The 27,377-nt window shown below is 45.4% G+C and overlaps 1 protein-coding gene and 1 long non-coding RNA gene across 5 annotated transcripts in view; one reads left to right on the top strand and one right to left on the bottom strand.

The window, feature by feature from the left end:
• Positions 1-27,377, top strand: part of CLIC5 (chloride intracellular channel 5) — a 177,606-nt gene that overhangs the window by 53,243 nt on the left and 96,986 nt on the right. Inside the window, exon 1 of one of the 3 annotated variants that reach the window (XM_084754136.1) lies at positions 25,644-26,013. The exons of the other annotated variants lie outside the window; for them this stretch is intronic. Coding sequence (XP_084610262.1) covers positions 25,951-26,013 — 63 coding nt within the window. The 5' untranslated portion in view covers positions 25,644-25,950. Of the gene's footprint in view, positions 1-25,643; positions 26,014-27,377 lie in introns of those variants that run through there. 3 annotated transcript variants of the gene reach the window in all.
• LOC311581670 lies at positions 14,182-25,724 on the bottom strand. 2 transcript variants are annotated; one of them, XR_014773841.1, is made up of 4 exons: positions 25,613-25,724; positions 23,475-23,596; positions 16,338-16,713; positions 14,182-14,814 (listed from the first exon to the last, which is right to left on the bottom strand). It is a non-coding gene; the product is annotated as an uncharacterized lncRNA (long non-coding RNA). The 2 variants fall into 2 exon arrangements; XR_014773842.1 differs by having other exon boundaries at positions 25,579-25,670.

Below are 27,377 nucleotides of genomic sequence, written 5' to 3'. Positions count from 1 at the left end.
AGGAAGTTCATGGTTCCAACTGTTAGACTCGGATCGTCAGAATCTATTCCTGGAAGCCCAATTGAGAGTCAGAGTCCAGAGTTGGCGCAAAAGCAAAGGAATTTTATTGAGCCAATGTGTCGGGGTCCATCAAGCTCAGAAGAGTTGAAAGACCCCATCCTGTAAAAGCTGGGGCTTAAATACCCTTTACAGAAACAGAACTCAGCAACAATGGCTAGTTTAACAAGTGATAGGCTAACAATAAGTGACCTTTTAGGTGAATGGGGGTCTGAGGTAGTAAATTCTAAGTAGGGTGAGATGGGGGCAGTAAATTTCGGGGGCAGGGTTGAGATGGGGGCTAGTGGAGAATTTTTAACTTGTCCTTCTCAGTTTACTGTTGCTTTGTTTGCTCTTGTTATCGGCCTGCAATTCTTAACTTGCTTTACTCAGCCAACAACGCTATTGTTATGACAGCTAAGCCCGAGCCACCTAGAATCCTACACTGCTTAGCTAACAATGTTACTGTTATGGTGGCTGAGTTCAGTCCACCTGGCATCTTATACAAGCTGAAAGCATAATGGCTTCACTCTGGCTAAAGCTGATAGCACTCTGGTTAACTTGAATCCCACACAACAAAGGCTCAGGGTCAGTAGTTGGACCAGGAAAACAGAACAGGAGGTAAGCAGGGGCCTGGGACCTTGGCTGCAGGAAGCAAAGCAGGCAGGACAGAAGAGGTCAGGGCTCAGGCGGAGAGGCTGAAACTGGGAGGATGATCATGAAGTAATTAATTGACTAAGACGGAGCCCCATTGGCCTCTATATTCTCTGAGGACATCATAAGGACTAGTGACACCCTGCCGTGTTTGTTCAAGACCTTATGTGTGTTAGAATCGGATGCCATGAGCTATCAACAGAAGGATGCTGAAACTGCTCTGAGTTCACTCTGTCTCAAATGGGGTAAGTCCGCCTGAAAGGAAACACACACGTGCCAGTGGAGCGCTGGGGAGCCGTCCTGGATGGAGCACATGGGCATCCACTAAGTTAAAGGGACTGTCTCACTGCGGAACAGAGGTAGTGCAAAGCCTTGGAAAGGCTTCTGGCTGCTCCCGGTTCCATCAGCCAAGTCCACGGCCCTCCTGGCATTCCTGTCCCTCTTCTGTGTCCACCCTGGTGGACTCATGAGCTTCTCTTGCTAGAAACTTTATATTTCTCTCTATATTAAAGTTGATATGCAATTAATTATTCTCTGTATTTAATGAATACATGAAGGTTTGTATTTTTTTTAAAGGCAAAATAAAGTCACCTTGAATTTTAGTACCATATATTTTCATTTGGGCTTCATTGCTTTCAATTTAGGCGCCTTCTTTAGTCAACAGGGACCATGCACTCAAAGGCACTAGACAAACTTCCACAAAGGATTCCAAAATTGATGGCATTTTGAGGGCAACCATCTGGTTGTCCAGGAGACCAGTGACTTCTTGGTCCCTAGCATCATGGCAGATGGGCCAGTAGCTCTGGCCTCTGTGGGGACCTCCTGAGGTCACTCTCACTGTGGGACAGTCTGATGAGTCATGCTTCCCAGAGCAGGCTGTTCCCACATCTCCCAGCGGAAGGAAGGAAGAAAAGAATAATGATGTGCTTGTGATCGTGGCAGGAGAAGGAAATTTCAGAATGTTGGACCAGGTAGCACAATTGTAAATGTCAATCTCCCTAAAAATATGAGATGCAGTATTTTGAGCTGCATCTGTTTATTTTCTGAGCCTTGGAACTGTCTATGAACAGGAGACAGCTAGCCCTGGCAAACTACCTGGAAACTTGACACAGAGTCTTGGGGTGGCATTAAAAATGTAACAGGGCATTCGACTCCCAGAGGAGAGTAGAGCAGAGGCTCCCGCCTCCCCCTCACTACTCTGGGTCAGCAAATGTGAGTGTGCCTGGGACTCTGTGGAAGCCAGACCTTGGGGGATGAAGTCCTCAAGCACAGCACATCGATCTCACGTGGCTTCTGAGGACTTGGGAGCCTTACATCTGGTTTTCATTGTCAGATAATTTTTCAACCCCGCTAACAGGTGTGCTGAAAGTAAAAGAGCCGAAATACACAGCAGGAAATCCCCGAGTGGTGTGAGTTTCTGGAGGGGCTTGTCCCTAAGCTATGTGAGGAGGTCTGCTATAAATCCTCCTGAAGCCCGGGGCCCTCTGCCCCTGCTTGCTGCTTTTCTCTTCTGGTGCTCTCTCTCCTCTCTGCATGTTCCCAAGCCCTGCTCCTGGAAAAGCAGCCACCACAAGACCGTGGTGTCACATGCTCTGAAGTGGTTATTATCATGAGTGTTTCAAAAAGCCTTCCACTGCCCCAGGGATCTTTTGTCCAACTTTAAGTTCCAGTAAATTCGTTTTGGGAGGAAAGGACCCTTATTTATCCCTCTGGGGATGACGGCCACGCTGATCACACCTGCTTTTGTGTTTCACAAACACCTCCTGCGCACATGCATTTGTTCCCGGCACTGGAGCTGCTGAGGTCTTTTCTCCCACACAAGCACTTTGAAGAGGGCGATGTGTTTAGATTTGCCCACCGCACCATTTCCCTGCCATTTGTAACCAAATCCTCAGGAAAAAGCTGCCTACAGCAGGGAAGGATTTATTGTGGTTGCCGGTTTGAGGAGATACAGTCTGTTAAGGCAAAGATGACATGGCGGCAGGCATATGAAGCCACTGGTCACATTGTGCTCAGTCAGCGTGGTGGTTAGTACCAACAGTCAATTCCACAGAATTGAGGGTCACCTTGGAGACTCAAGCTCCAGGCTCACTGAGAAACCTTGGGTCAAAAATCAAGGTAGAGTGACTGCTTGGAAGAGGATAAGCAGTCAGTTCTTATATACATGTTAATGTATAATATATATAATATAATATAATATATACTATTAAATGGACTCAGTGACTGTATTTACATACCCATATGAATGTACTTATATATTATCAAAGAAGAAGAGATCATGAACTTGGGAGAGAATTGAGGAGACATAGGAATAGTTGGGATGGGGGCCAGGGAGAGGTAGGAATTATACAAATACAGTACTCACGTATTAAATTTTCAAAAAATTTAAGCTAAAAAAAAAAGGATAGATGGAGACCCTTTGGCCCCCACATGGCCATGCATGGTTGCATTCAAATATGCATACACAACACACAACCAACAAGCAATGCCTTTTCTGGACATATCTGTGAAGGCTTGTCTGTATTAAGGTAGCCTCTTAGACTACACTTCCTGGACTGTGACGGGTTATCTGGATTACAGTAACTGACCTGGGAAGACTGCTCTTAGCTGTGATTCAGACCTTTCCCTTGCACGGGATCCAGGAAACAGAGAAACAGAGAACGTGAGCTGACTACCAGCGTACATGCATGTGTCTCCTCCTGTTTCCTGACTGTGGATGCCTTGATTTCCCCACTGTGATGGACCGTACCTTGAACTGTGCCACAAAACAAATCCTTTCTCCATTAAGTTGCTTTTGTCAGAGGACGTTATCACGTTAAGACTGTCGCAAAGCCAAAAGAGTGGATGCTGATGCTGGCTGGCATCTCACCTTTCCTTTGTTTCATCCAGTTTGGAGCCCTAAGCCATGGGACAGTCTTACTCACATTCAGGGTGGCTTTTCCCTCCTCCATTAAGACTCTCTGGGAACACCTTCACACCATGCTCTGAGGCATGCCTCCCAGGTGACTCCAAGTCCATTCAGGCTGACAAGGAAGATCAGCCATACATGCCCCTCCCCCTCCCCCATGGAGCTTGGCTGTATGAGCACTGCATACGGCAGGTTGGGCCTGCATCCATACTATTACCTGAAGGACAGCTGCCACTTCCTTAAGCCCAGGATAATAATCATGGTGCCCCTTGCAAGTTCTTTATACACAGCATCTTCATCATCACTTGGGTGGTGTGTCACACCTACCATCACTCTCCATACTGGGAAACGGAGACACAGCCAGGTGTCTGTAAAGCCCTTGGCACCTCATGCTACAAGCAGAACAAGGTTCTTGCTTAGTAGGGACTTGACTCATTGGATTAGCAGCCCCAAACCTCCCAGTTAGTTTAACTGCTATGTCTCTGCCACCTCAGACTTTAAGTTCGCTATCTTATTTCCTATAGATCAGAGGTATTTGAGAATGTGATGAATAAACTATAAAGTCATCAATCTGGATGTAAGACTCTGAAGCATCTTAGAACTTCTAACCTTCAGGGTTCTCACCTGCAAATGTGGATAAGATGCTGCGTTCCTTATGAGGTTATTGTTATAGGTCTTTTAAAATGAAATAATGCATATGAGTACCTAGCACAGGGCAGTTGAGGTACTCAGGGGACATGGCCATCGAGGTCAGGAGTCTCGCTGTCACCACTGTGCTGAGTAGAGTAGCAGCAACCAATTCTGATGATGCTGAGGTAAAGAATTAATTGGTTTATATGGGGCCCAGGTAGAGTCATGGGGTAAATTCTGTTTTTACAGAGTTTAAAAATAAACTCCTGCTTGTCAGGCAGACTTCTTGCTCCTTGGGAAGGAAAACAAGTAAAATGCTCAATGGGCTAGAATAAGGGCCTGTGTTCAGAACCCCAGCATCACAGAAAAGCCGGGTGTGGAAGCACAGACTTGTAGTCTCAACACTGGGAAGTGGGCGAGGAGAAGAAAAGGAGACAGGTGAATCCCTGAACCAGCTTCCCCAGGTGAATCGATAAAACCAAATTCAGTAAGAGAACCTTTCTCAGAGTGGGGAGGGGGTTTGAGCAATTGAGGGAGACAGCAAAAGTCAACCTTTGCCCTCCACATGCATGCACATGCACGCTCACTTTGCACACTTTCTGTTCACACACTGTGAACAACAGAGAATGTGCTTCCAGGAACATGTACCTTGGCTTTCCTGCTTGGCAGTTTCATGCTTTACTTGTCGCACAAGGTAGGTGCTGGAGCAGAGACATCTGAGTGCTTGAGTTCTTATTCATAATGTGCCCAAAGTGACCACAATCAAAAGACTTCAGCATTCTTGTGTGGCAGTTAGAAACCTAGACGCAGTTCTTGTTCCTCTTGGGCTCCCAAATATGGTCTGTATTTTGTTAAACCACATAGTCTAAGCGGGCACAGTGGTGTGCATCTTTAATCCTAGCACTCAGAAAGCAGAGGCAGGTGGATCTCTGTGAGTTCGATGCCAGCCTGGTCTACAAAGTGAGTACAGGACAGCCAAGGTTACACAGAGAAACCCTGTCTCCACAACCAAACCAAACCAAAACACCACATAGTCTGTTTTGTTTATGATGTATCTACTTCCTTTTCATTGTTCATTTCCATTTTTCCGCTGAGAGGACAGACAGAAGCCATATCAGGAAAATCCCGCCCCCTAGTGTTTTCCAGAGGCATGCTAGTACTGAGGATGAGAAGGGAACACTGCTGAGCTTCCTGAGGGATCCTGAGGCAAGGGTACAGATTTGCTCTAACTTAAATGGGAATTTAAATGAGTTTATATTAAAAAATTAAAATCATCAAGTAGCTGCACCAAGTTCAAAACATAGCAATACCGGCGACCTTCTCATTGGACAGCCATGCGCTGACTCACATTTGAGTATATATTGATATAAACTGAAAAGATACCACTGAGTGTTTATGATTTTTGTTTGGTCATCATCATCATCATCATCATCAGCAGCAGCAGCAGCAGCAGCAACAACAACAACAACAACTAATAAGTAGTTTTGGAAAGTTCTTTCTGTCCACTATGTGGAAAAATGAGAAGCTGGGTTGTAATGGATTCCAGGAAGAGTGGATGCTAGCCCCTTTCCATGCCAGTCAGGTGGGGCCAGGAATCTGAATGGAGTTATAACTTGTTGGGCAGGCACAATGCTTCCTGAGCTGTGCCAGAGAGCCCAGCTCTTAGGACGCATGCGGTTATGCCCTATAATATGCATTTATAGCCACTTCCATTCTCCAGTCAAAGGACAAAAACACACAGCGTGAACATCTGTTTTTGTGGTGTCGTCCAAGAACGGATTCGTCTAATATTGTGACCAATTATAACTTGTTTAGTCATTTCCCTATTGTTGTGGCAGATTTGGTTTGTTCTCTGTTAAAAATAGGACTCCTATATTATTGTCAGGCCACTCTTCATTTGGAGGGAGTTTCCCCGATGACTATTTCCTCCTCAGAGTTTAATTTCTGTGTCAAATGTGTGTATTACGTCTGCTGCTATGCTTGCTAGGCTCACTCTGTAGAAACAACAACAACAACAACAACAACAACGAATTGCAAGATCAGTAGCATTGAATCTTTAGCATTCCGTTTTTCACCTTAATTCCACTGTTTATTATTATTAGTTATTATTATTGTATGTGCGTGCATGGCTGTGCATATACCTGCAGAGGTCAGTGGTTGGTATCAGGTATCTTCCTCAGTTTCACCTCCACTATGATTTTTTATGATAATCAAATTTTATTTTTTGAAAACTCATAGATGTATACAATGAATCTTAATCATGTCTGTTCCCCTATTCCCTCTCTTTGGCTTCCCCCACCCCTTTCACCAACGTATCTGCTTTCTCGCATCAAATCATTTTTTTAAAGTTCACTGGGTCCAAAATTGATGCTGCTATGTGTACATGTCTACATGGGACCCTGGCAACCTGCCAGTGCTTCCACTGCCAACAGGTGCTTTCCCTCTGCCTGCAGCCAGCAATTGGCAATAGCTCCTCAGCAAGGGTTGGGGCCTTGGTCCCAACTTGAGTCCCTTCTCTGCCTACCTTGGTGTTTTGGAACCAGCTCTCTCACAGACCCGAGACCTTGTTGGTTTGGCTAGACTGTCCCTGCCCACCAAATTTGTAGGGTCTCAGGTGCTCACTGCAGCACCCAGCTTTTAGTGTGAGTGCTGGGCATCTGGACTCAAGACTTTGTGCCAGCGCAACACGCACTGAGTTCTGTCTCCAGCCCACCTTAAACTTCTGATCCTCCACCCTTCGCCTGCCTGTTGCTAAGACTGCAAGCTGAATCACCTCCCACAGTTCACAGGATGCTAGGTAGCAAGCTGGGGCTCCCTGAATGCTACACAGGCACTCAATGACCAAGCTTCATCCCTCACCCCTTAGATTATGCTATTTTCCTAAGATTTATTTTCAGTTTTAATTCTGTGTATGTGTGTGAGGGCGAATGCACATGCTCATGGAGAAGAGAGGTGCCAGATGTCCCTGGAAGCCGAGTTATCAGCAGCTGTGAGCTGCCTGATGTGGGAGCTGAGGATTACCTGGGTCCTCTGGAAGAGCAGTACATAGTTTTAACCCTGACTTGTTCGATTGGCATGTGGTAGCCTTCAAAGTTCTGTTGTTTTCGTTTTGCTAGGTAACAAGACTGAGCACTTTTCCATGTGGTCACTTATTGTCTACATTTCCTTGTGTGCACACTTGCCATTGGCTTCCTGTGATCTCACTTTGAATGAGCTGACCCTTAACCTTAGATAACTTGGTGGATATTCTGTCTGTTAAAAGTAAGGCTATCTTCAAAACATTTCCAACACATGATCTTGCAACTTTCTTATATTGTCTTTTTAAGCTCGTTTAATTGTTTATATATTAGCATTATTCAAAGTAGTTTTATGTATATATGTATGATGTATGTATGTATGTATGTATGTATTATGCATGCATGTATGCATGTATGTATGTATTTGTGTGTATGGGTATGAACTTGCACATATGTATATGTGCCATGGCGTGTGTATGGAGGTCAGAGGACAGCTTTGTGGAGTCAGTTCTCTCTACCACTGGTGCCCAAAGTTAGCTTTGGCAGCACACTTTCACTGCCGAGCCATGTCACTAGCCTGCTAACACATGCATTTTATGTCTAATCATCTTTTAGTGAATCAGAAATATTTGTTTTCTTCCTTTGTGAAAATGATTGGTTGACTTTGCTATGGTTTTCTTTTTATGATCATCATTGACTAAAATTTATTACAGAATGAATTCAATGCAGTCTCTATAATATGACCTGATGTCCTCATGGACCACACAGTAATTATTAATGTGTGTGTGGGTACATATCTCTGTGGGTGCATGGATGTGTGTTTGTGTGTGTGTTTCATATCCATGTGGGTATACATGTGTGTATGTGTGTGAACATTTGGTAGGCATGCATGTGTGTGTGTGTGTGCTGTGTGTGCATGTGTGTGAACATTTGATGAGCACATGTGTGTGAACATTTGGTGAGCACATGTGTGTGTGTATGTGTGTGAACATTTGGTGAGCATGTGTGTGTGTGTGTGTGTGTGTGTGTGTGTGTGTGTGTGTAGGCTAAAGGATACGCTTGAGTATTGTTCTTCAGAAGCCATCCACCTCTGTTTTTTGAGGATTTGTTTTCTTCGTAATTGTGTGTTTCTGTGTGTGATATGTGCACATGTAAGTGCAGCTACATGGAGTCCAGAAGAGGACACTGGGCTCCCAGGAGCTGGAGTTAGAGGTGATTATGAGCAACCTGACGCAGGGCTGGAATCTGAACTCAAGTCTTTTCAAGAGTAGTGGTTGCTAACCATTGGGCCACCTCTCCAGCCCTTCCATCTTGTTTTGGAGATGGGGGTCTCTCATTGTGCGGGAGCACGCTGATTAGGTTAGGGTGGCTTCCAAGCGAGCCACAAGGCACCTGTTTCTCCGCCCCAGCCCCTGTGCTGGGGTTATAAACACCCTGCACCACACCAGGCTTTCTTACATGGTTGTTGGGGATCAAACTCAGGTCACCTTACTGACGAAACTCCTTGCCCAGCCACATAACTACTTCTTGCCTTTATGTCACTTTTTTTTCAGATTGTCAGGTTTTGTTATAGTTTGTACCTATTTTTTAAAATTTCTCGTATATTCTAACTTTTTTTTTTCTGTTTTGAGTCCAATATCATGAGTGTCAATAATTGGCCATGTGTTTACAGTTTAACACATAAATTCTAGGTGGATTCCTTTTTTTTTTTTTTTCCGTGCTTTTCTAGAAACGTCTTAAGACCCATGCTTGACATTTTATAGGCTGTACCATGCAGGGCTTGATTGTGGTCATACTAACAGAAGGTTTAATTAAGGATGTTTGGCTTTTTAGTTGATGAATAGGGTGTCATTTACTTTTAATTTGGGATACTTTTCTCCCTGTAGAGTCTTATGTTCTCATAATATTTTCTCCTTCTGGCTGAATTATTATTTAAGAACCTGGTGACATTTCATCCACCAATGCACAGAGTGTACAGTGCTGTAAAGTTGCTCCTACCCTGAAGTGTGAGTGTGATTTTAGTGAACTTCTCGCTCACCAGTTTGCCTCTAACTATGAAACCTAAGAAGATGAACAGTTTGGATGTAGCAAATTTGACTGATGCTTAAAAAGCAATATCCAAATTTGCAACATTGATGGCCTCTTTTTTAAAGCCAATGTTTCAGAAGAGCAAAGCCCGGGCTGAGGCGACCCAGAAGGAGAGTTCTGAAGAGAGTGGCAGGCAGCAGGCATGGACTTGTTTAGTAATGAGACCTAATCTTGCCTGGTGCTGATAGAACTGAATTTTTACAGTGTGAAGTAGGAGACTGCTGTCCCCGAATGTCCCTGCCTTCAACTCTGCTTTTTCTCTCCTCTTTTCCATTATCTGAGATGCTCATGTGTGGACTCTGGAAAAGAGTGACAATGAAATAAAGAAATGTGGACTGGAAATGACCCAAGAAAGGGGCTTGGAGAGGTCAATTCAGGGCAGGCAGGAGGATAGCGCATCGATCCATCGTCTGCAGGGGACACTGGAATGTGAGGACCCAGTGGGTAGGGAACAGCCCTACAAAGCGGAAACTTAGCGGGGTAACGAAATGGACAGATTTCAAACAGAACCTTGGAGGGTGGGATTGATGGATGGGCTTCATAAGTCATAAGCTCAGCTTCTCGTTTGAATGACTGGATAGATACATGGTGACATCACTGGCTGGGAAAGAACATTCAGTTCAAGGAGAGGTGTGCGCAGGAAAGCCATGAGTGCAGAGCTGTGGGCACGTTGACCTTGAGGAACCTGGAACACCAAAGAGGCCATCTCATCAGACAGCATGATTGTTATTAACATCATGCTCACAGTAGAGTGACTAAAGCTGAGAATTTTAAAAAATTGAAATGAATGGATGGATCCAGGAGGCACTGAGTTTCAAGCAGAAATTACATTAGCATCAACCACAAGCAGCCACAGCTCCCAGGATAAGTCCCTGCCCAGTGAAGGCCCAACCACAACTGCAGAGCTGAAGTGATAATCATCCTGGACTTCCAAAGTCCCTGGAATCCCCAACAGGAGCTGGGGAGCCTAGAAGTAGCGTGTTTCCCACTGAATGACATCGAGCTAGGCAGTGATCAAATGTTCAGCTTTTCTTCCTTGGACACAGATCAGTTCTCCACCTCACAGAGGTTTGCTTGCAGTGGGACATGTTGGTACAGGCTTCACTGTTCAGGCCAAGAGTCTCGAGTATCAGCCGGTAATAAGATCTGAGGGAAGGCCTCTGTCAACCCTTACCTGTCCCGTGTGAGCATGAATTCATGTTCTGTTAACTATTTGACAGATCAAGTGATTCAAGGTTTGGTTTTAGTGGAGGTAACGCGAACGGTAAGGCATAGCGCACAGGAGGGCTTTGCAGGCCAGACCCACCTCTGCATCCTTCTATGGTAGGGAACTTGGACAGAGTATTCTGTATCTGTGAATATGAGTCTTCTGAACTTGTTAACATGGATATAGTGAGAACAGTGTTTGTCCACATACCTCTCAGGACAGCTTTTGGGATGGATGAAAGCCCTGTGCACACCGTGTTATTGGTAAAGGTGCTTGGTAGATGGACCACACTTAGAAAGCCTCAATAAAGAACCCATGAAAGAACTGTCCTGTGAATAACTTCCATGCACGTGTATTCCACAATTACCTACCGAGTGCTCACTCCATAAGGGACACTGTGCTCGTTGCTAGAGGATATAGAAAGAGGATGGGTGCCATGAAAAGATTGCAAGAACCTTAAGTGCTTATGTTAGTGAAAGGCACCAGTCCAAAAAGGACGCATGCAGCAGCTTCTAGCTTATGAGACCCTGGAAGGGGCAAAACCATCTGCAGAGATGGAAAAAGGACCAGCGGTTGCCAGGGCCTAGAAGGAGAGAAAGACAGGGGTCTTATGGCACCAGAAGTGCTCTATGAGATATTATAATGGGAGGTACATACCACTGTAAGTTTGCTCCCAAGTTGTAATGTACAGTACCAAGGGGCTGGAGAGATAGGTAGCTTCTCATCGGTGCCACAAACTGGGAACCACGTGCCCCAATACTTGAGGCTATGGGGGGACATTTCTCTTTCAAATCACCACATATGCACGTGACGAAAGTAAAATAAACAATAAACCCTCAGATGTGCAACGCCAAGAGTGACGTGAACTGGGGACGTTTGGTAGCTGCCCCACATCGGTGCAGGTTCTTTTTGCAAATATCACGCAGCGTTCTTGTGGAGGCTGAGTGTGTGTGGGAGGAGTGTGTGCAGAAGGCATGTGACAACTCAGCAGTTTCTGCTCAAATTTTTTGTCACTCTAAAACTACTATAGAAAAAAAAGTGGTGTATACACCTTAGAGGTACCGATACCTAACCAGAGGAGAAAGAAATAGGAAAGATGTTTAGGTAAAGAAAAATGGAGAAGGAATAGCCATGTATTCACATGAGATGAACCAGCACAGTCCCTTTCCAGAATTTCCCTAGTTTATCTTCAAACAGTGGGCCAGCACTGGACTGTGTGTTTGTTTACCTGCTTGCTTTATTTTATTTTATTTAAGATTTATTTATTATTATGTATACAGTGCTCTGCCTGAATGTACACCTACAGGCCAGAAGAGGGCACCAGATCACATTATAGATGGTTGTGAGCCACCATATGGTTTCTGGGAATTGAACTCAGGACCTCCAGAGGGGCAGTCAGTGCGCTTTACCTCTGAGCCATCTCTCCAAGCCCGGTTTACTTCATTTTTAATCATGTGTATATGACTTGTGTGAGTACCCATAAAGGGCAGAAGATGGATTTGGATGCCTTGAATCTGGACTTACAGATGAGCTACCATGTGAGTGCTGGGAACCTAACTCATCTCCTTGGCAAGAGCAGCACACACTCTTAACCGCTGAGCATCTCTCCAGTCCCCGCTCTGTTTGTTGATTGATAAAACTGCCTCGGTTTTTTTTTTTTCTTCACTGCAGTATAAATGGCCCTCAAATGCGGGCTACCTTCAGCCTGCCAGGAAGGAGAGGGAGATGTGTGTGGCTTGCATTCACATGTCTTGGCACACAACATTTCTACGATCGGCTGGCAAAGAAGAAGGGAGGAGCTGGTGTTGACTGGTGCTTTCAATTAGACCACTTTGGCGTGGCCATTATGTATCCCTCTGACCTTCAGTTTTGTGCCTCCTCCCAAGAAGCAGATGCTTGTGAGTGAGGCAGGACCGATGACGTCATTTGACCCTGTGGCCCTTAGTGCTTTACTGAGGGTACAAAATCTTGTGTCCACTGCTATAATTGCCCAACTCTGTTTCCCGGAAAGGAAAAGAGTTGCACTGTTTGCACAGTGAGGCAGTAAGAGAGCGAGGGTGGAGGAAAGGAATTAAGTTCAAGTTGACTTCAATGCAACTTTAAAATAGCGCGGAGTCACTTAGATTCAATGTCAACCTTTCGCAGGGGGTTCTCTTTCTCCATGCAGTTGTTGCGCAGAACCAAGTGTGGGGGTTCTTTAGATGAAAAATGTACTGCAAAGGCATCACAGAAGAACTTGGAAGCCAGCACTGAATTGCAAGGTTAAAATTTAGAAACATCCTCTCCACCAAACTCTATCTCTCCCTCCCTCTTCCTCTTTCTCTTTCTCCCTCGGGGAGCCAGGCGAGTACAGGTACCCACGTGCCACAAGACACACATGCGTGGTCATAGGATAGCTTCTGGGAGTCCATCCTTGCTTTCTACCATGCTTTGAGGAAGTCTGTCTTGTCTGCTCCTCTGTCGCATACTCCAGGGCTGGTGGCCTGCAAGCTTCCTGGTGAGTCCCCTGTCTGTGCCTCCCTTCTCACTGTAGGAGCCCCGGATCCCAGATCCAAACCATCACATCTTTACAAGGTTCTGGGGACCCGAACACCGGTCATCAGTCTTGCATGACAAGTGCTTTTATCCACTGAGCCATCCCCAGCCACTGCATAGCAGTTGTTTTTATTGTTTGATTGATTGATTTTTTTTTTTTTTATTTTTGCAAGGTGTATTTGTCTGAAGACTCATCAGAAATAGTTTCAAGCAGTACGGAAATGATTTGATGAAAGTTACCATGTATTCCGCACAGTCATCACTTCTCGTTGTGCTAGGACTTTCCTGAAGAATGACAGTTTCCGGGCAGATTGTATTCAAAGATGTGTTGAAATCACAAAGGCTGTGTGTGATGTAGTTACACAGGGAAGGGTGAACACATGACCTCACTATGTAAAGCCCATAGGCTGACAAAGAGACAATTAAAGCATGTCCTTTAGTTGCTCCACCGTGGAATGCTTCCTCCTACCCCAGTTCCCTCGTACACATGGTTCCCACCTCTTTCCCCTGTGATCTTCAAATGACTAGCTCTTGATCTCTGACGCATTCTCCATAGACCTCAGTGCACGGTAGCTTCTCTCCTCTCCCCTCATGGTGATCTGCCCCATAGAGTTCCTCACTAGGTTTTTAGCACGTTTTGTACTTATGTATCACTGTCTTTGTTCCTGTGTTTGTCATGTCTCCCACAATAGAGACTGTCATGACTCACCCTGCACAGGCTAGCGACAACTGCTTCCTTTCCCAACCTGTCCCTCATGTTGTCAGTTGTATCTGGTGATTAGTAGGCCAACAATAAGTAAATGTGAATATGATGATTTCATAATCCAGATCTCAAGCCAGGGGACCTGTTGGTGAGAAAGCTCCACATCCAGTCACTACCTCAGGCCCCAGCAATGGGAACAGGTAATGAATGAGCCTCTTTTCTCAGTACCATGGCCTCTGTTTTTGTATTCAAGCTCGGCTAGCTTGAAGTGCAGGCTGGCAGCATGCCATATGCTCGGGGGTGGGGGTGGGGGTGGGGGTGGGGAATCCTCTGAACTCACGGCTGTCAGAGCTTTGATATACTTCATAAATTGAGCCCCAGCATTGAGCCCAGGTCCCTAGCCAGGAAAATTTGAATTTCAAACCCAACTAAGATAGTTGAGACAATTTCTGCCTTCTCCCTGGAAAAAGGAAGTAGAAGCGATTCAAGGCGATGCGTGCTGGTCTCCTGGAGGTATGAGGGATCTTCTTGTCAGTTCATTTCAGAACTGCACATGTGGATAAAGAATAGGAAAAAATAGAAGCAAAGCTACCTCCCCAGGGATAGATACACCAGAATCTTCGACTGCTTACATCTTCTGTGTACTATCTCATTTTCTCAGTGTCTATCTCACCGCCACAGGGGAATGGCACATGCTGGTGCTTTCTCCTCTTTCTAAGGGGCCCTAAATGGAAAGCAATGTCTATGTAAAGACATAAATGGGGAGAAAGTGAAATAGACTTAAATATAATAAAGGTGCTCCCAGAAGCCCTTGGGAGGACTTTGACTCTATTCATGTTTCTTGGATGGATTGTGTTAAAATAAAATGAAATAAAGGCATCAGCTGGGGATTGGATAACTATGGCCTCTTGTCCCCATTTTATAAATAAGGAAACTGAGGTCCAGACAGCATGGATGGTGCACTCTAGTCCACACACGTCTCTGGGGTTTCTGGAGTTCATTGTCTTTTTCATTATACCGTAGGGTGCTCTGTCTGCTGAAAAGAAATCAAGTCATAAGATGTTATTTTATGGCTTTATTAGTCTATTTATCAGTCTAACCACTGCAGCTCTGTACACATCATCTTTCCTGGGGATTCTGGCAGTTTCTGAGCACATTCTCACTTTCTTTTTGTATTTTAAGAGCCTCCGAAGACAACAGGGCATTTTTATGAGATGATGGAACTTTAAAAATATTACTTTCAAACACCAGGATGTATCCCATTTTTTTAATAAAGCATATTGCTTTCATTCCCACCTAGTTAAAGCCCACACCCCTGGGGTTCCCTTTTAATCATCCTGACCGTCTGCCTCACACCAAAGTCCTCTTTGTTCTGCATAAGTTCTGACTCTGATGCAAGTCCCAAGCTGTGAACATCAGACAATACGAGGTGGTCTGAGCCAAAAGAGGAGCTTGCTGGTCTCTAGGAAAGAAAATTCTAGAGATTTCAACTTTCAGGCCCCTTGAGGCCTAGCCACTCAAACAACACAGGAGCACTTAGGCTCTCAACATCGGTGTTCCCACACCTCTGCCCTTGTTTTCTGTGAGTGTTGCTCTCAGTCAGCCTGACCTTGTGGGGACAAGATGGAGACACAGCTGTCTGGTTTTGTTCTACTCTCTCTATTAGGCCAGCAGAAGGAAAAACTACCTCAAACACATTCCTGATGAAAGTCCCAGAGCTGGCCACATGGGTCACCTGCTTTCTCATGAAGCTCTTCTGAGTTCATGGAGAAGGTGTGGGTAACCAAGGAAACCAGAGACCCTGTCTGTAACGCTTATCTGTGGGGCCATGAGCATTTGCTTCTTTCCTGTAAAACATTCTACTACTGTGATGGGTTGGTACTGGTTTCCACTTCAGTGTCCTCTATCTTACTCCTCCCCAGTTTTCCTCTCGTTGTGGCCACGCCCTCTTAGCTACTCTTTGTTTTGCTTTTCATCTTTTTTGTTGTTGGGATGCTGGGATCGAACCCAGAGTCTCTGAGTTGTTAGAGACGGCTTAATTGACATGCTGGACCTATTGGCCAAAAGAAACTCAGATGTGCAGGGCAGAATAACAGGAGACAAACGTTATGTTGTTTTGTTTTGTTTTGCTGTTTTTCAAGACAGGGTTTCTCTGTGTAGCCCTGGCTGTCCTGGAACTCACTCTATAGACCAGGCTGCACCTTGAACTCAGAGACCCACCTGCTTCTGCCTCCTGAGTGCAGGGATTAAAGGCATATGTGCCACTGCTGACCAGGTGGGTTTTTTGTTTGTTGGTTTGTTTTAATGAATGTTACATGTATTTATCTTGGATCCCTTCTGAGATGCACCTGTGTAGAGAGGAATTTTAATTCAGAACATGCCTGCTCTGGCAAGAGATCACATCCAAAGACTTTCTAGGTCTGTGTGATCCAGCTGGAATACAGACATGCCTTTAATCCCAGGAGACAGGGGCAAGCAGATCTCTGAATTCATGGCCAGCCTGGTAAAGGGTAAGTTTCAAGTAAATAAAAGGTTATGTTCGGGTATGGTGGTACATACCTTTAATCCCTACACTCAGGAAGCAGAGGCTGCAGATCTCTGAGTTCTAGTCAGTTCTCTTAAGACAGTTCAGTTGATTAATTGAGCTGAGAGGCGGTGCAGTGGAGTTGAGTTTGTGGCTGTTCAGTTTGTGGAATTCAGAGGCAGCTTTATGGGGGCAATTGTACAGAGAGAGGTTGAAGAGAGAACAAGCTAGACACAAGTGAAGGCAGAATGAACCAGAGAATGAGAAGGAGCCAGAAAATTGGAACAGGTGGCTAGAGTTAAGAGGTCAAGCAGAGCAAAAAGTCAGAAACTGAGAGAAGCCAGTTTGAATCAGTCAGCTTGGAGAGGAGTTTGAGGCAGAACAGCTGTGTTGAGCCAGCCAGCAAGAGTTCTGAAAGAAAAAGAGAGGGTGAACTGATTCAGCAGTAAGTCTAAGAGGCTGAAAACATTCTAGGCCTACATTAGAATGTATGGAGGCTAGAAGCTTCCAGGACTAGGCCTAGGTTAGCAGAACAGAGGCAGTAAACCTCCAAGATGGCAATTATGAAAGGTGAATAAAAGATACTTTTACACACCTGTGAAAAGGCGATATTTTTATGTGATCTTTCCAGAACTAAAGAATGAAAGACTATTAAAAGAGAATAATCAGCTCCTCAGTAAATTCTTCCCCAAATGTTGATGTCACAGAAGTTGACCTCAGGTCAGCTTTTTCCCCCCTTGCTTTTGCCCTTTATGGCTTTCCTTTCCAAGGCTTGGGTATGTTTTAATCTGTGTTTGCCAGTCTCCGTGTTCCTCAGTTTGTTTTTCTCATTCCTCTCTGGGTATCTCTTAAGAAGAATTCCAGGCACCATGAACCCAACTCCTCCATAAACAAGGCCAACTATGCAGTGATCCCATCCGTTCTAAAAGCTACATCTAAGTCTGGGGCCACATCCCAGGCTCCTGAGTCCTTTCTCCTTGCTGTGGCCAGGAAAGCTTTAATGATAGGGATACTGACAGAAGGATCACTTCTACTGTTTGTAGCTACTTCAAAGACAGGGATTCAGCCTCTTCAAGACTTGGCTTCCTCATTTGTGAAGTGGGACTAACACCACCCTGTCACTGGGCTGTCACAGATGATATATGCTAATAAGTGATTCAGAACTCCCAGCCCTTGGCAGGATCTTAGTAAATGGTAACTATCACTTAAAAAAATTTTTTTTTATTTTATTTATCATATATGCACAGTGTTTTGCCTGCATGTACACCAGAAGAGGGCAGCAGATTTCATTATAGATGGTTGTGAGCCACCATGTGGTTGACTGGGAATTGAACTCAAGACCTTTGGAAGAGCAGCCAGTGCTCTTAACCGCTGAGTCATTTCTCCAGCCCCAAACTATCACTTAAAAAAAAAAATTATGTAACCATTTTCATGTTTTAACTCAAATTAGAATTTATAAAAATGCCATACTGTAATGTTCATTTTGCTGATGGGCAGGCAGACACCAACAAAAGAGAGAGAGAGAGAGAGAGAGAGAGAGAGAGAGAGAGAGAGAGAGAGAGAGAGAGAGAAAAGCTGTGGATAAAAGAGGTGCTGATTTTCATTGATTGAGTGATTCCTTTAATGTTGATGTATTTTTTTGATCATACACACACCATAAAGGACTGATATCTCAAGAAGCAAAAGCTAAAATAAAGCCTGTAATCTAATCCCAAGTGCTTGTGAGTCAGCATTTGGAAGGCCAGAGCAGGAGGCCTGAGAGGTCAAACCCAGCCTTCCTTGAATAGTAGTTTGAAGTCAGCGGGTGTGCTTGAGACTTTATCTCACTCACTTGCTCACTCACTTACAAATGAATAAATAAATTCTCCCTCGAGTTGTTTTTTTTTTCAGGCATTTTGCCAGACTGATAGAAGGGAAGCTGGAGAGGTGGGGGTCCCTGTGTGACCTGCCTGACCATTGGTTCCCAAGCCTTTGACACTGGTCTGTAGAAGGAATGTGGAAAAGGTTGGGGATACAGGCCTGAGAAACTGTGTGATGCCAATGCCGTTAGCAAAGCTTAGTGAGTGATTCTGCCTCAGAAAGCCAGAATGCTGATTGGAATGCCAGATGGTTAAGACAAAAGTTGGTATACAGTGGAAATCATTTCAGCTGTGAGAAGGAAGAAAAGGATGAACTCAGTCCCGACGTGGCTTGAGGAGCTGGGGTGGGTGGGCAGGGGACTTCCCTTTACAGAGGAGTAGCACAGTGGAGAGGGTTGGGGAGGGAGAACAACGGGACTGGGAGAAGAGGAGGGGCCGACAACCAGAATGTGAAGTGAATAAATAAATAAATAAATAAATAAATAAATAAATAAATAAATAAATGTAAAAAGAGAAGAAGAAGAAGAAGAAGAAGAAGAAGAAGAAGAAGAAGAAGAAGAAGAAGAAGAAGGCGACGACGACTGAGTTCTTAAACCGGGTGTGGTGGCGCACACCTTTAATCCCAGAGGCAGGCAGATTGCTATGAGTTTGAGGCCAGCCTGGTCTACAGAGTGAGTCTAGGACAGCCGAGGCTACACAGAGAGATCCTGTCTCAAAAAAAAAAAAAATAAAATAAAAAAGAAAAGAAAAAAAAAAAGACTGAGCTCCTGAGACTTGAGAGGTGGATGGGACTTGGGGAGGGCGTCACATGAGACCATTCCTGATGCACCTAGGCAGCGAACTCGTCCACGCTGTGTGTTCCCTGAGGTTCTGGGAAGGGTGCGTTCAAGGAAGTGACATACGCAGGTCAGCATGGCGGCTGTGGAGTGGGTTTTCTGGCTGTGTTTAGTTCTATGAGCACACATCATGGCACTGCGTGTCCCAGAGACCAGACACAGCGCTACTCGGTTTAACATTTCCTTGTGTTTCCTTGTGTTTTGCTTTTGCCTGCGACCCCTCTCTGTTCAATACCTGTTTTTCCCCTTTGGGAGGGAGATGCTCACTCTGCCAAAGTATGCTGGCACATGTCTATTCTTTTGACGTTTTGTCCTTAGTAACGACTCACAGCCAAGAGCCACCTTCCCTGCTGCTGTCTTATTTTCGGTTTCAGGGGCTTTGTTGTTTTGAATTTCTGAAGTTAATGGTGTGATGAGATTTGGGCCAAAGGGTGCATGAAAAGGAGGCTATGAAAATAAATGCACGTGTGTGTGTGTGTGTGTGTGTGTGCACGCGCGTGAGCGCGTGTGTGCGTGTACAGATCTTGTGAATGTTTGTAGGCTTACAGGTCAATTTGGGCGCTATTCCTCAGAAGGCTTACACCTTGGGTAATTTTTGTTTCTTTATTGCCACTTAGGCAAAGCTGGGCAGCCTGCAAGTCCCAGGGATCCCCCGTTCCACCTTGTAAGTGCTGGGATTCATAGCACATGGCCCCATCCCTGGCTTTTTAAGGCATTGTATGTATTATGGATGCCAAGTAGGCCCTCATGCTTGTACGGCAAACCCGTTACTGACAGAACTGTCTGCCTAGCCCTGGCATTATAGTTTTTGAATTTGATAACTTTGTTAACTTTTAACTTTACACAGAGAACATTCATTTTGTGGGCATGGGGTTCTGTATATTTTAGCACATACAGAGATGTTTGTAGCCACCAGGAGAGACAGGATATCAGTTTTAGCACCGCAGAAAACTCTTTCCTGCCATCTCTTTGCAGTCGAACGCTCCCCCCCTCCCCCAACTGCTGCCTACCAGTGATGGCTCTAACTCTACATTTCTTTGGTTTTCTAGAATGCCATGCAAATGAAGATGCACGTTGTGTAACCTTTTGAGACCAGCCTTCTTTCACTTAGCATTGTACAGTTAAGATTTATGATTTATGCATGTTTACTCATGTGCACACCTCTTAGTAGCTCTTTTTTTTTGACTGCTAATTGTTTGTGCATATTACAATTGGTTGATTCATTTAGCCATTGTTCCAGATTGGTATCATTATAAATAATATTGTGTCATTCTTGGTCAAGGTTCATTTCTCTAGAAGCATGCCCATGACGTAGTAAGACACAGAAAGTATGGGCTCAACACCATACAAAATTTCTCAACTGCTCTGTGGAAAGGCGCTGCAAGCTGAGAGTCGTGGAGACCTTCTGGCTAGCACAGGAGGTTTTCAGAGTGTCAGCCTTTCTAACAGGCACACTGTAGCATCTCTCTTTTAACCCCTATATCTCCAAGGACTAACCCTAGGTGTGCTCTCATGTTTAGGTCTTTATTAAAGTGTCTGTTCATATCTTTTGGCTGTGATTTTTAGTTATTGATTTTTAAACACGGGTTGTTCACTTGTCTTTGAGTTGTGAAAGTTCCTGACAGACCCTGAAGAGTCTTCAGTGTCCTCCTCTTCTATTTCTGAATGGGGTCCCTGCCTCAAGCCCATGCCATCTGCTTCTAATAACTTCCATCAAGCTCCCTCCCATCCATAATCCCATATACTTGCTCATGTTCTTCGTCTGGGCTGGATTCTCCATCCATGCCCGCCATGTGCTTCTCCTCCAGCTAAGCCATGGTGGCCTTCCTCTCTTCCCTTCAGGTCTCTCTCCTTTTCCTCTTGGCAGTCCTTCTTCTTCCCAGAATTCCTCTCTCCCCCTAGCTCCATCAATCTCCTCTACCCTGCCCAGGTGGGATGGCTTTTTATTAAGCAAAAGTTGGGTCACAGACACAGCAAGCTGTAATTAGCATCAAAATACATCAGACCATTCCCCAACAGAGGTCTTTGGCTGTTGGCTTGTTGCAGGGTTCTCAGGTAAGAATAAAATGCATTTAATAGGTAGAGAGATGTCAGGTGACCCACTTTTTCTTGAGTGAGTTTGTTGGGTTTTGTCTTTCAAGATTGCATCCGTTCTGTGGAAGCGATATAATTTATGTGCGGCCGTTGGCGGCATTTCTATATTCCACACCCACCGAGTTTGTGGTTGATGATGGCCTCATTCTTCATATCAGACTTGGTAGCATACTTTCTCTCTTTTCCTCTGTAAAATCTAGATGGGTGTTAATAATCAGCTTTGTAGATTTTTCCTCTCTTTTTTTTTTCCTACAAAATCTGGTTTTAAATCACTTCCAATTATTCTTTCTAAGTCTTTTCAATGCTTTCATTTTAAATTTATTTTTTTTCCTGTGACTAGAACATGTTCTTTTGTTGAATTTCCCTTGCAAACTTGAGAAAAATGTGTATACTGGTGATGACTGCCCAGAATAGTCCATGTGTGTTGACAGTGTGAAGTTGTCTAGTGCTATCTCCGTTATCGCCGACATTTACTTTGCTTTGTGGTCCATCTTGGTGGACAGTGATAGAGCTTTCTTCTTACCACTGTTTGCACGGTAGGGTTTGATTTCCCATATTTGTACTTTTAACTTATTAATATCACTGCTTGAAGTGAGCTCTATAACCATATATAATTAGGACTTCATTTATCATTGTCATTTTATTTAGTCCAAAAATTTGCATCTTTTAATTATTGCGATTAGATCATTTGCAGTTACATTAAGTACTTCCGGATGGATGCATGTAAGTTTGTATTAGCCTCTATCTGACCTTATGTGTATGAATGCACAGCACCTAGATGCCTGGGAGTTATCGACAGTTGTGAGCTACCATGTGTGTGCTGGGACTCAAACCCAGGTCCCTGCTAGAGCAACAAGTTCTCTAAACCTGCAAGCTATTGCTCCAGCTTCTCTATCTGAATGTTTTTTAAAAAGATTTATTTTTAATTATGTGTATGTATGTTGGTGGATGTTGTGCACATGAGCGCAGGTACCCCAGAGGCCAAAGGCATCAGAGTCCCTGGAGCTGGAGTTACAGTAGGTTGCCAGTTACAAGACATGGGTGGTAGGAGTTGAACTTTGGGCCTCTGGAAGAACAGTGCACATGCTTAACGGCTGAGCCATCTCTCCATACCCTAACTGCTTTTCTACTATATCTCTTTGTATAAAATATAGGTCTTTATTTGAGGTTTACAATAGGTATACCTAACTTTTCTTATACTTACAATGAACAATTAGCATTTCATTACACTTAGCATTTTATTACAATAGTACATATAAACTGTACAATTACACGAGTGCCTTTACCTTTCGTTATTTATCTTGCACTTTTTGTATCAATGAATTTAAATATATAGACCTTCCTGTTAGATATGTTGTATTTTCTCTATTCCATGGTCATACAAGAATACAGGTATTACACAGACTTTCCTATCAGTCTGGGCCGTGCTAGTCTCTGCTCTCTGATTCCAATTTTAGTGTGAGTGCTGTCAGCATGAACACTAGAAGCATTTTTGCAGTTCTTTACTGATAAAGACCAATCTAGAATTTGCACCGGGTTTATAAAGCTGTGGGCTTAAATGAGAGGTAAAGCGTTTCTGCTGGTCAAAGCTGCACTCGACAATAAGCGATTTTCTTTTTGCAGTGTTGGCCATAAGCATTTACATCAGTTATACTGTGGATCTAATACTAAAACTGTGTGCAAAAGTAGTTGAGTTTGGGGTGGGGAATAGCTAGGTGCATAAGAGGCAGGGGAGATCGCTCAGCAGCTGAGAGTATTTCCACCTCTGTCAGAGGACCTGGGTTTGGTTTCTAGCAATCTCATCAAATTCCAGCTACAGGAGATCTGATTCTCTTTTCTGACTTCTGTATGCATCCACACTCAAGTGAGACACACATGCACATAAAAAGGAGATAAATGCGATGGATTGTTGTATTTAAACTATGAGTTCTTTATAGAGATACTTAAGTGGGTGATGATTTATAGAAATGTTAATGAAAAGAAACTTTCTGTTTTCTACTATGCCAAGAAGATAAAGAGCGGTGAGCAAGTTTGAGGTTTAGGAAAGAAGGTTGTCCTACACATTGCCTAGATCCCAGGCGAGAAAAGACCTAAAGTTTCTAGAAAGGACTTTTCATTGAAAAGACCTTCCAAGGCTTTTTATTTCTATAATTTTGCTTGCACTTACTATAGTGATACTAGAAATATTCTCTACACTGCAGTGCACGGAAGCCATGACTGCGTCACACCAATAAGGCCTCAGACTCCTTTGCAACCACGGTCCTCCCCAGAGTGTGTGGCCACTGGTGCAGAGTGTCAGCGGTATAACGGCGACTGCCCATTGAAAGGCGTAGGTGGTGGGTGCCTGAAAGCAAGGAGGAGGAGCTGAGCAATTGGACCTCACCTTATTAAGTGCTCAGCTGTCCAAAGGGTTGCATGCTGGTTGTTGTGGTGGTCTCTTCAGCAAGAAGCGTTGCCGTAGCTTGGGGTCTGTGAATGGAGGCCACGACACTTTGTCCTCTTCTCCTACAAGATATATGACCAGGGAGTTGTAGCCAAATAGTCTTGGGCTATGTGTAGCCTTACCTTCTTCCCACTCCAACTGTTTTAAGCAGTCTCTTTGCATGCCGTCCCATGGGGCCCCTCTGTCTTAGTCCACTTTTTCTGCTATGGCAAAATACCTGAGGTGATCAACTTAAAAAGAAGAAAGGTTTATTTGGGTTTAGTTTTAGAGGGTCTATAGTCTGCGATCAATTGGTCTCATTGCTTAGGGCCCTTGGTTATAGTATATGCAATGGCACGACCTTGCGTAGAGAGAGGAGGCATTTACCTCTTAGCAAAAGGAGAAGGACTAGCATAGAGCTCCTTAACTCCTGTGGTAGCTTGTGAAGGATCAGGAGGCATGTCTTTGCTATCTGGGGGCGTGGCCTCATAGGAGGCGTGGCTTCGTAGGAGGTGTGGCCTGTCCCTGGGGGTGAGGTTTGAGGTTGCAGAAGCCCATGCCAGACCCACTCTCCCTTTCTCTCTGCTTACAATTCGTGGGTAGGATGTAAGCCATCAGCTACTGCTCCAGCACCATGCCTGCCTGCCTGCTGCCATGCTCCCTGCCATGATGTCATGGACTCACTCTCTGAAACTGTAAGCCAGGCCCTACTTAAGTGCTTCTTAAAAATAAGCTGCTGCGATGGTCCTGGTGTCTCTTCACATCAATAGAAAAGTAACTAAGGCAATGTCTTTTGAAGGGATGGCCCCAGTGAACCAACTGCCTTCTACCGCTGGGTCCCACCTCTTAGAGGTGCCATGGCTGGAGCCGAGTCTTTAGGACACGGGCAACTGGGAAACAGGCCACCAAGTCACGGAGACTGCCCAACACTTAAACATCTGCTGGGATCCCAACTCAGAGCCTCGTGCTTGCTGGCATGCGCCTTACACACGGAGCCCTTCCCCAGATCGGCAACTATCTTAAAAGGAAACAAAAGGTAGCAGTGAGTGCTGCAAAAGAGCTTTGGGAAACACAAGAGAATACTTATCAAGACCACTCTTATAGTCTGTGATTCCGCAAATCCCCCTTCTAAGTATACACCCAAGGCATATGTGTCCAGCGCCGTAATGGTGGAGACCTGGTGCTGGTAATAGCTGGTGAAAATGCACACCCAGGAAGTGAGCCGTTTTCCCCTCTGTGTCATAGTTCACAAAAACAAACAAGCAAGAAACAAAACAAAACAAAAACAAACAAACAAACAAAACCAATAAGGGAAATCTGGGTGTGGTGACACACACCTGTAACGGGCACTTGGGAGGCTAGAGGCAGGAGGATCAGGAATTCCAAGCCAGTCTCAGTTACATAGTGAGTTCAAGGCTGAGGCTAGCCTGGGCCATAGGAGGTGAGGGGTGTGTGTGTGTGTGTGTGTGTGTGTGTGTGTGTGTGTGTGTGTGTGTGTGTAGAGAGAGAGAGAGTCGGTGGAGGAGAGAAAGGAGGGGGAGGGAGAGCATAAGAAAGCAGAGGAAAATAAAACAAAGCAAGGGGAAAGGGGGAAAACATAAAGTTGAAAGTCCCAGACCTCTGGCTCAGGTGCACCTGACCCTGTTGGCTCACTCCGCTGTCTCTCTCAGGCCCCTGCCCTGTCCCTTCTATTTGCTCAGTGCAAAAATGGCAAAGGCCAGGAGTTCAGGATCTCCTTTCCTTCCTCCACGCTGCTCTGTCCACCTAGCAAATGCATACTTTTGGTAGTAAAGTAACCTGGGCTAGCTGAACAGCTTTATTAAAAAATAATAATAATAATTTAAAAACCTTGAAAACCATCGAGTCTCTACCTCCTCCTCTGTCCCCTACTCCCTTTCTGTCCCTCATTACACCCTGTAGGGTGTACTTTTGGCCTTTGAGGACTGACTGCCTTGGCCAGCTCTGTCTCAGCTTGGGCACTTAGTGGTCTTGGGTGTGGCCAGGCCCAACGGATGCGGAGCTCCCACGGTGTCCCCCTCCCACCCTAGTCCCCGCCCGGACTGACCCCGCCCCGTGGCCGAGGTCTATTTTGGGCGCACCGTGCTGCGACAGCGCGGGATCGCCGACAGTTGCGGATCCTGTGACACCTCCCAGCAGCCAGGCACTTGTTGCTCCCGGGACCTGTTGTCAATCCCTTAGCTCGCTTTTCTCTTCAGCCCCCTGCCGGCTCGCGGAGTCTGCTCTTTCCGTGTGACACCTGGGACTCCGATCTCTCAGGCATCGCTGTCCTTGCTTGCTAAAATTGATGAGAAATTGGTAGTCTTAAAAAAAAAAAACACTGCGCAGAAAAGAGGCCCCTCCGCTCTGAGCAGGAGCCTGAAGGGCTGCAGAGGTGGCGCCTCTCCGGCCCGGGACCGTGGCCCGGGGCGCCGACGGCATGACGGACTCAGGGACAGCTAATGGGGACGACAGGGATCCCGAGATCGAGCTCTTCGTGAAGGTAGGTCGGCATCCGCGGGCCTCCCTCAGGGCTGACAGTGGCGAGATCTCAAGTGTCAGGGCGCAGATCCCTCGGGGACTGGAGACTCTCCCTGGGGAGGGCAGTCCAGCGCCCTTGCGGTTAGGCAGGTGGCCTTTCTGTAAGGGGCTCCTGGGAGGATGGAGTGAGCTTCCACCCGACAGGAGGCTGTCTTCTTGGAAAGTTGACCCGCAGTCTATCAAACACTGTAGGGCAAGTCACCACCGTGGATCTTGAGCCCCAAGGGAAGCGGATCCTGAGCTCTGAGGAAAGCTGGCTGATCTTAAAGGATGTCACCCGATATAGGGACAGGAGAATCTGTCTGTATCAGTAAACTTTTCATCTACAGCAGAGGAAGAAGAAGGAGGCGGGGGCGGGGAGGGAGGGGAAGAGAGAGAGAGAGAGAGAGAGAGAGAGAGAGAGAGAGAGAGAGAGAGAGAGAGAGAGAGAGAGAATTATTAAGAACGATCTTTTGAACAACAAAAATAGCATTTCCTAGCACCCCTCCTCTTTTATTCATAAGCACTAAAATAAAAGTGAAGGCCAGCAAAGCTATTTTCTTGCTTTGTGACTTGTAGAGGGGAAAACGAACACCCAGTTCCCCCTCTGCTGTCGTTATCGCTGTCATTATGACTCCGCAGGGCAGTCTCAGGTAACCAGGGGACCTGTCAGTCTCTAGCAGTGTCTCTGCTTCTTGGGGGCTTCATGGCGTGGCGTGCATGGACAGTAGCAGGGGTGAGACAACAGCTGTAATTCGTTTTACAAGCTGTGGGAGGAGGAGAGAGGCGGTGTCCGCAGGTGAAGGCAGAAACCTTTGATCCGTTCTCCTTGAGGACACTGCAGAAGCAGAAACGTGGAAACCTGAAGCGGGGAGCAAAGTGGCCTCTGGGGCGAGCAGAGTTGCCAGGACTTGGGGGTGGGGGAGAACCCTGCTGCCTAACTAGCTAGACCTTTCACAAAAGGGAATAAAATCTTTTAGTGCATGCATGTAACCTGGAAGGAGAAAGATGTTAATTTGTTCAAACCACCCATTTCAAAGCCAGTTGAATAGACCTCAGCAGAAAGGCTTAGGTTTTTGTAAACCTGAATAATGATCTTCCCTCCTTTGGCCGCTTTGAACACACACACACACACACACACACACACACACACACACACACACACTTCAATATACATATTAAATTTCTAATATATATATAATCGGTTGCAACTTGTTTTATGTCTACAAAGTGATCTAGATCTCTTCCAAGCAGCAGTGTTAGGCTTGCTGGCAGACCTAGGTAAGGAACAAGCCACCATGGCCTCCCAGGCTGGGCAGGATGGAGCCATGGGGGCCAGGGCACCCA

Source organism: Acomys minous (assembly GCF_964271855.1).
Source record: "Acomys minous genome assembly, chromosome: 13".
Classification (NCBI taxonomy): domain Eukaryota; kingdom Metazoa; phylum Chordata; class Mammalia; order Rodentia; family Muridae; genus Acomys; species Acomys minous.
The sequence above is the reverse complement of the archived record's forward strand: the minus strand, read 5'-3'. Positions and strand labels throughout refer to the sequence as shown.